Genomic DNA, 9470 nt, shown 5'->3' with positions numbered 1-9470 from the left:
ATGAGAACCATCGGAGATGGTGAGCTGTCCTGGGCAGAGACAGTGGTCTGGGATAACATCACCATTCACGTGAAACGCATTTCCGTTAGGATGGAATGCCTGGATGTTCTGGTTTGTCTTGAATAATTATCACTAGTGTATAGCCTAGTAAGTAAAATGCGATCGCAAAGCACTGTTGGGAAAGAATATTGCTGGTTAACCAATAGATCCTAGCCTGTATACAGACACAGTACATTGTTGTTCAGCGAGCTGCAGTGTTGTATTATCTGAGCCTGGAGGCGGGGGCTTGTGTTTTAAGCACACTGCCCCTGCATGCGGGGGGGGGGGGGGGGGTGCCACACCCATCTGAGGGAAGGTGGGTGCCAGACTGCTGATAGAAAGAAGAGTCTACACATCCATCATCCTCCTACCTGCCTTTTCAATTCCCCTCGCTCTCTTCTCTTCAGTGTGCCAAGATGGACATAAATCCTAGCCTACATCTCAGCCTGGGTTGACTAATCATCCTTCTTTGAGGGAGGGAGGCAGATATGTGAAAGTCTAACTTGAGAGAGCTGGAGATCAAAGGAGGGAGAAAGGGAGAGTTAGGGTAAGTGGAGAATAGATTTTATTGAGCTGAGAGGGAACTGCAGTAGTTTGCAGCTGGAATACTCATGAGCGTCTAGAGCACACGCGCAGACACACTCTCGGCCCCTCTCTCACACACTCTCTTTTATCCTATACACAAGCTCTGGTAGGCCTGTCAGATGAGAAAAAGTCTGCAGTAATGCTCTTCACGACTGGAGGATACTATTCTGTGTGTGTGTTTTTAGGTGGATTACAGCGCCTTCAGATAAGACACTGCAGTCAAGACTGCTTTGCTGGAGATGGGAGTATTTAACCATCTAAATATTAACACCCAAACTCAAATGTATTTGTTAGTACATCAGAATATAATATGACCATTATAGTGTCTAAGATATTAAACTGGTGTAGGACCCATGAATTGCATTTCATTGCATCACCTGTCTAATGCATGTCAGCACTGTTTTGATCAAGATATAGTAATATGGCAAATTTTCACATTTTATCTGGAGACACGCTTTCTCAAACTTCACAGCAAGTTGCATGGGTCCCAATGTAGACTCCATCATCTGACCTGGAATAGCCCAATATCCATCATAATAAACATTGGCCAATATAAAACAATTCATTTATTTAGAAACAGGTCTGTCCGTTTTTGATGGTTTGCAAATACTCTGGTTTCGTGGACGTATCTTTGGTGCAATGCGAATTATCTCTAGACATCCAGTTACACACACTATCACACACACACACACTTGTGCGCCACGCTGTCAAATCGAGCGATGAGCAGCATCCTAGCCTCCCTCATTGCCATAACAACCGATGGCACAATCAGCATGGTTAGATGAAATAATACTCCTCGGTCCTCGCATTACGCACCACACGGCTCAACAGAGGACTTAATTAAAACGGGGAAAAAATTTGGGAGAGCGAGACAAGGCGATCGCGCAAAGGTGACACGTAGACCCAAACAATTTACGTCAAGATAATCTAGACCAGTTGAACCCTGCAGGTGCAACCACAAACGGTGAAAGCTCGTTGTCGGTCAAACGGAACGCTGTAGACAGAAAAAGAAGCGAAGAAAACAGGAGACCTGTTTTAGAGAGCTGCGGTGACATTTTTACAGCGGGAAAACCACGAGCTCGAAAAGGTTTCCTGCCTAGCTCATTCTATGCGCGTGGGTCTGCTCCTCACGAGCAGGACGTGTAACTCGAAGCGTGGGAAAGCTGCGTTATCTCGGGGGGCTGCTGAGACTCACTGGCATCGTTTGCCCCGGTTTTCCCCTGTTCCACCATGGATCGGGAGAATGGAGAGTCCGGTAAAGGGACGTGGAAAAAGCAAGTCGACGATATCAAGAAAATATTTGAATTGAAAGAGGTCCTCGGAACGTGAGTGTTATTACTTAACATTTTCAAAAGCCCTATTGTTGTCAATGCTAATTGGGTATGAATTTACATCTGGTAAACCGCGGTAGGCCTTTGAAACTTTGTTGCCGAATGTAGCGGGACGCTCGCGCTGGATACTTTGTATCCGTTTCGGTTTAATGACCGTTAAGCTCCCGGTTTAACTGGAAGCCAGCCGAGATGTTCGGTTATCTATGACGAGTTATTTAACGGACTGTAGGCTAGCGTTAACCCATATCTGGTTTGATGAGACGAGTGTTTGTTGGATACGTTATGGTAGAGAAATATCGAATGTCACTTTTTTGTAGGCTAGTTTATATCATTACAAATTATGTGTGACATAGGCTACCCACTTCGATATTAGGGGAAGCTATGAGGCCTATTGTAGGCTGAACTATGTAGGAACTGTTTTTAGAAAAACCTAGACAATAGCCTGTGCCTAAATAAGGGGGTATTGTGTGTTTTAGTCCACTATTTTACAACCGGTTACGCATGTCTTGTTCAGTTGTCTCTGTTTGTTTTATGCAGTCTTGGCTATTGTTTAGGTTAGCCTACTACATTCATCCTCCCTCTCTTCCCGGCCCACCGCTCTGACAGCTCCACTTGCGCTGCTATCTATCATAGGAATGACCTTTCGGAGACGCGGGCAGTTAAACACTGATATAAATTGAGTCTTCGACCTTATAAAAAAAAATATATTTGACCATTGGTGAGTGGTTATCGTGGTTTTCTGTGTTTATCTCATCCAGAATGATTTATCGGTCAATGTTTAATCCTATTTAATCACTAGGCGTATTAGGCCTAAAATGTAACTAACCTCATACATGAAAGATTGGTTTTGGTTTGACAGCATCATAACGGTTAATTTGCAACCCATTTGAACAGCTTGTTCAGATGAAATGCTTGGCCAAATACCCCAGCCTCTTCTTGAAGACCGCTATGCCTACCGGACGGTGAGGTGCTGGAGGCTTTAGCAGATTTTCTCTCTGGCCTGTTATTTCATTCTCTTTGGCACAGAGGAACAGTTTGTTGACTGGACTGGCAGAATCGAGGGAGGACGGTTGGATTAAAGCGGATTAGCTGGCCATGGAAAACCTCCTAGTCCTGGAATAGGCCACTGTAACAGTTCAGACATGTTGCATAACAGTGACGGTAATAAATGATAATTATTACAAGTTTTCAACAGGTCAGTTCAGTGGGCAATGTGTCGTGGTTATTGAGTATATTAATAAAGTTGTGGAGTGTTGAACCATTGTTCTGCATTGTGTGTGCATGATGGCCTTTGCAGAATTCCAGGTATGCCCATTTGGAGCAGAGAGCGCATGAATTAGGCTCAAAGGTCATGTCGGATCTTTGTTCTTCATAAGGCAACATCAGTTTCACTTAAATCAACAAAGAGGAGATCCGAATTTCTACCTGTGGCTGGAATTCACATAACAGATGGAAGTATGGACAGGTGTGTTTTGGGTGTGTGTGTTTTACAGATGGACTAATGAGGGACCACTCAGTTTCTATGCTTATAACGCAAGTCTCCACTCTGCTACCATGGTGTCTATGTCCTAGCACCATTCAGTGGGCTCCCGAGTGGCGCAGCGGTCTAAGACATTGCATCTCAGTGCTAGAGGCGTCACAAATGACCCTGTATCACAACAGGACGTGATTGGGAGTCCCGTAGGGCGGCGCACAGTTGGCCAAGTGTCGCCCGGGTTAGGGTTTGGCCGGGGTAGGCTGTCATTGTAAATAAGAATTTGTTCTTAACTGACTTGCCTAGTTAAATAAAGGTTAAATAAATTCACAGCATGACAAAGACACTGATTGGGGTTATTTACAAAGGATTTCCAGAGGTACTGTTCATCCCCTTCACATGCGCACCAAACTGGTACTAAAGACAGGTTTTCAGCACACCTCTGTGTGTTGTTCACTGGGTCCTGATCCTCCAGATTTCTTCCTGGTGGAGACATCTTTCTGTTTCCTCAGGGGCGGGCTTGGGGATCTGTCCTCCCGTCTGGTCTCTGGCCAGCCCTCTGTGCTTCGGACTCTGGAACATAAAAGGGCCATCTGGGCACACACACACACTTGGCCTCAGGTTATAAGTATGACCTGGAATTTTTCTTGGTCAGGAAAAAATTCTCTGCCCTAAAAATATTACTCAGACATTTCATGTTAACGCCATAGCAACACATTAACCAGAGTTGTACTCAGCCTCAGCCTTTGAACTCCCTCCTGCTGATGTCTGGGGTTTTCCCCTTTAATTCTCTATCAGCAGAAAAAGAAGGGGAGAGGAGGGAGGGCGAGATGGAGAGAGGAAGGGAAGAAAGACAGCAGGGAGTCAGGGACATTGACTGTATAGTCTATCTTGCTCCAGTCTCTTGACCATTGGAGTCTTGTTTTCAACACTTAGAGGGAATGGAAAGAGGAGCGAGAGAGGGGTTGAGAAGGAATTGGAAGAGGAGAGGAATAGATAAGAGAGGAGATGAGGACAGAAGGGAATAGGAGAGGATGGGAGAAGAAATACTGTTACATTGAATAGGGGTTAGGTAAGAGTTGGGGCTGAGCTACCACAACATGTTTCTCTGACACACGTTATGAGCTAGTCTTTAGAAATTGGATGAGAGATTAACATTTTTATTCACCTTGTAAAAAGATGGACAGAGCCTTTCACATGGCACCAGTCACGTTGGTCTTTTGTGCCTTATTGCTTTGCTATACAGCTTCATAATGCTCTATGACTGCATTTATAAGATGTATGCATGTTTATAAGGCAATATTAACACTTCATAAGACGGTGTTTCAAGTCAAGCAGAATGTCACATCTTTTGACTCCTTTTGACATTGGAGTCATTTAGCAGATGCTCTTATCCAGAATGACTTACAGTTGGTGCATTCATCTTAAGATAGCTAGGTAGGACAAGCACATATCGCAGTCATAGTAAGTACATTTTTCCTCTGAAGTAGCTATCAGCAAAGTCTGAGCTAGCAAGAGGAAAAAGTCAAATGCAAGTGTTAATTCATGAAAGGCAAGATTTATTTTTTTGTGGTGAGGAGGGGATGTGATGGGGGTGCTGCAGGATTATTTAAGATACTCTTTGAAGAGGTAGGGTTTCAGATGTTTTCGGAAGATGGGCAGGGATTCTGCTGTCCTAGCTTCAGGGAGAAGTTGGTTCTATCGTTGGGATGCCAGGACAGAGAAGAGTTTGGACTGAGTTAAGTGGGAGCTGCCCTCCCATAAAGGCGGGAGGGCCAAGAGACCAGAGGAGGCAGAACAGAGTATTTGGATTGAGATGTAGGGTTTGCGCATAGCCTGACGGTAGGGAGGGGCTGCTCTATAGGTAAACACCATGGTCTTGTAGTAGATGCAAGCTTCTACTGGAAGCCAGTGGAGTGTACGGAGGAGTGGGGTGACATGGGAGAATTTAGGAAGGTTGAACACCAGGCGGACTGCGGTGTTCTGGATAAGTTGCAAGGGTTTGATGGCACAAGTGGGGAGCCCAGCCAACAGTGAGTCGCAGTAATCCAGACGGGAGATGACAAGTGCCTGGATTAGGACCTGCATCGCTTCCTGTGTGATGTAGAAGACACAGATTCATTTAGTCTCCGTCCATAAAGTCAAATGGGCTGATTGCTGCTGCCGGTTTTAAAATGTCAGTCCGGAGACATTTCTCTATCAATTGGATCAGTCACACAAGCCAGTCTGTAGGCTATAGCTTGGATCCATAGAGCTACTATTAGTAGTTAATGTAAGTCATGTAAGGGGCAGCTGCTGGGAGTTAAGCACTATAGAGGCCATAGTAGAGCCACAGGGCTCTGTCTGGCCTGGTGTCCTGTGTTCCAGCTTTACCCGAAGGCTAACACAACACTTTTGGAGTGCCAGAGTAATATTTCCAAGTGGCACGTAGGGAAGCCTTAGTCAGTGTGCGTGTGTTCGTCCCTGGTGTCCTATTTTCCTGTATGTGTGCGTGTGTGTTTTTCTGCAGCATTCTGTTGTTGAATTATTAAACACTGTGAGCTCCTGGGGGGCCCAGGTGTTCATATGATGCTGCAGACGGGTGTGTTTCAGGTATGCCACACCTCTCACTGCTGAACTGAGAGAGAGTAAGAAAAAGAGAGGGAGAAGGGACAGAGGGCAAAGCAGAGTTGCATTGTGGGAGTGTGTACCATCTAGGCCACGATGCCCTTAATTGAATGCTCTACTTCCTGGCTCCTGGCATTGTCCTCTTTCTGGGACTGCAGTTATCTCTCTCTCTCTGCCTCTCTCGCTCTCTCTCTCTCTCGGCCTCGCTCTCTCTATCTCCCCCCTCTCTCTTTTTCTCTCTCTCTCTCTCTCTCTCTCTCTCTCTCTCTTTCTGCGTAGCTGTCCCTACTATCCGACCTTGCTGCCTCAGATGAAGTGTATGCAACTTTGAAAGCCAGCCATGATAGTTTAGCACTGGGTCTCAGGAGTATAACAAGTGTACAGAAAGCATACAGCATTTTTGTATTGGGATCATTTTGTGTGTGTGTGTGTGTGTGTGTGTGTGTGTGTGTGTGTGTGTGCACGTGCATTTGGGCCTAATGGATTAAGGGTAGACTGTAATCGGGCATCTTCATTATAGGAAGAGACACGGATTATCCGTCCATCCCTCTACCTCCTCCCTTCATCACCTCTTTACCCCAATCATTATCTCTCCGCTCTTTTAATCTCCCTGTTCCATCAGCTGTTCCCTCTCTTCTTTTCTTCAGGTTTTTCTTCAGTGATGGTTATTTATGCTCGTTGTTCTTGTTATTTGTGACTCCCGGTGCGTGGCCTCATTTAGTTCCTGGGATTCAACCCTAGATTAAGTCTGAGTGGACTCATCTCAATTTGTCTTGACAGTATTGTTATACCACAGTGAGCTCATTCTGATCTAGATGACACACACACACACACTGTATATAGAGGGCCTGAGAAACATCCATCCAAAACAGTGGTCTCTGGCTACAGCAATGGGTAAAATTAAGTCACTTTTTCCCCACCATATTTTTGTCATTAATATTCAAAAATCTATTAAAATGTCATGTCTTTCCAGATGCCAAAACAGATCCAACCTTTTTGAGCGGGAGTGGATCCAGACTCGAATACACACTTTGTGTTATCAAGACATATACAACCATGTTCAGAAGTGCTCTAGTAAACTTAAGGGTGTTTTCACATAGTCCTTTTTAAAATAACTGATCTCAGTCCTCTTTAAAGTGAACTCTGGAGTAAAAAAAGAAAAAGCAAAGGAACTGGTGTCTTTGTATTCATACTGCCCTTGCCTTTGAATGAGGACTCAACTATTTTGCCAGTTCACATCACCTATTTTGTGGTCCTAGTCTTCTCTGCATTCACATTGCTATGTTTAGAAAGGAAACAAGGACAAGCCATTCCATGAGATCGTGAGATCGGCAGTGTTGGGTTAGTGAAGTACAGCTAGTTCAACTAGAAATGTAACTCCATTTTACAGTAGCTTGGTGGAAGAATAACTAAATTCAGATCTTGATAATGTTTTCAGTAGTTAATTGCTTCTTCTTTTTCCTTTCAACAGTGTAGCTAACTACTGGAACTACACCTTTTTTTTTATTTTCTAAAATAAAAAATGTGTTTGTTTGAATTTCCTTTCTTTTTCGACAGCAGACCTGCCTAATTCCTACATTTGTTTTAATGGGCTAAATTACACATTCTGTTAACATCTGACTCCAGGGTGATCTGTTCTTGTATTTTGTAGTCTTGCATTTCATATTTAGATAAATTATTTTTCACGTAGTAGTTTGAATGTACTGAACTACTATATTTATAAAGGGTAGTGTTAGTGCAGTTTAACTTCTTCCAGTGTGAAGTAATTGGTAGCTTGGTAAACTACTGTATATATACTTTATATAGGGCTCCAGAGTGGCACAGCAGTCTAAGGCACTGCATCTCAGTGCTAGAGGCGTCACAACAGACCCTGGTTTGATTCCGGGCTGTATCACAACCGTCCGTAATTGGGAGTCCCATAGGGCGGCGCGCAATTGGCCCAGCGTCGTTTGGGTTTGGCCGGGGTAGGCCGTCATTGTAAACAAGAACAATTTCTTAACTGACTTGCCTAGTTAAATAAAATATTTTCAGAGTAGCTTCCCCAACACTGGTTATCGGACAGCTACAGTTGAAGTCGGAAGTTTACATACACCTTAGCCAAATACATTTAAACTCAGTTTCACAATTCCTGACATTTAATCCTAGTAGAAATTCCCTGTTTTAGCTCAGTTAGGATCACCACTTTATTTTAAGAATGTGAAATGTCAGAATAATAGTAGAGAGAATGATTTATTTCAACTTTTATTTCTTTCATCACATTCCCAGTGGGTCAGAAGTTTACATACACTCAATTAGTATTTGGTAGCATTGCCTTTACATTGTTTAACTTGGGTCAAATGTTTCGGGTAGCCTTCCACAAGCTTCCCACAATAAGTTGGGTGAATTTTGGCCCATACCTTCTGACAGAGCTGGGTCAGGTTTGTAGGCCTCCTTGCTCGCACACGCTTTTTCAGTTCTGCCCACAAATTTTATATGGGATTGAGGTCAAGGCTTTGTGATGGCCACTCCAATACCTTGACTTTGTTGTCCTTAAGCCATTTTGCCACAACTTTGGAAGTATGCTTGGGGTCATTGTCCATTTGGAAGACCCATTTGTGACCAAGCTTTAACTTCCTGTCTGATGTCTTGAGATGTTGCTTCAATATATCCACATAACCTCTATGGGCTAGGTGGGACGCTTGCGTCCCACTTACGTAACAGCCACTTGCAGCCTGTGGCGCGATTTTCAAAACCTTAGAAATCCTATTACTTCAATTTCTCAAACATATGACTATTTTACAGCTATTTAAAGACAAGACTCTCGTTAATCTAACCACACTGTCCGATTTCAAAAAGGCTTTACAACGAAAGCAAAACATTAGATTATGTCAGCAGAGTACCAAGCCAGAAATAATCAGACACCCATTTTTCAAGCCAGCATATAATGTCACCAAAACCCAGAAAACAGCTAAATGCAGCACCCACCTTTGATGATCTTCATCAGATGACAACCCTAGGACATTATGTTAAACAATACATGCATGTTTTGTTCAATCAAGTTCATATTTATATCAAAAACCAGCTTTTTACATTAGCATGTGACGTTCAGAACTAGCATACCCCCCGCAAACTTCCGGGGAATTCGCTAACATTTTACTAAATTACTCACGATAAACGTTCACAAAAAGCATAACAATTATTTTAAGAATTATAGATACAGACCTCCTCTATGCACTCGATATGTCCGATTTTAAAATAGAATATTGCAAAATGTGCTTTCACCAAAAAGCTAAGTACATAGCCCAGGCATCACGGGCTCGCTATTTAGACACCCGGCAAGTTTAGCACTCACCATAATCATATTTACTATTATAAAAGTTTGATTACCTTTTGTTGTCTTCGTCAGAATGCACACCCAGGACTGCTACTTCAATAACAAATGTTGGTTTGGTCCA

The 9470-nt window shown here is 43.5% G+C and overlaps 1 protein-coding gene across 1 annotated transcript in view; it reads left to right on the top strand.

Annotated features, from left to right (window-relative positions):
• The first annotated feature begins 1323 nt into the window (after positions 1 to 1323).
• The window catches only part of LOC106576188 (calcium/calmodulin-dependent protein kinase type 1D), a 63786-nt gene continuing 55639 nt past the window's right edge, over positions 1324 to 9470 (top strand). Inside the window, exon 1 of the mRNA XM_014153167.3 lies at positions 1324 to 1949. Within this exon, the coding sequence (XP_014008642.1) occupies positions 1855 to 1949 (95 nt within the window). The 5' untranslated portion in view covers positions 1324 to 1854. The remainder of the gene's footprint in view (positions 1950 to 9470) is intronic.

Source organism: Salmo salar, chromosome 17, assembly GCF_965601325.2.
Source record: "Salmo salar chromosome 17, fSalSal1, whole genome shotgun sequence".
Classification (NCBI taxonomy): Eukaryota; Metazoa; Chordata; class Actinopteri; order Salmoniformes; family Salmonidae; genus Salmo; species Salmo salar.
This window is presented reverse-complemented; position numbering and strand designations above follow the sequence as displayed.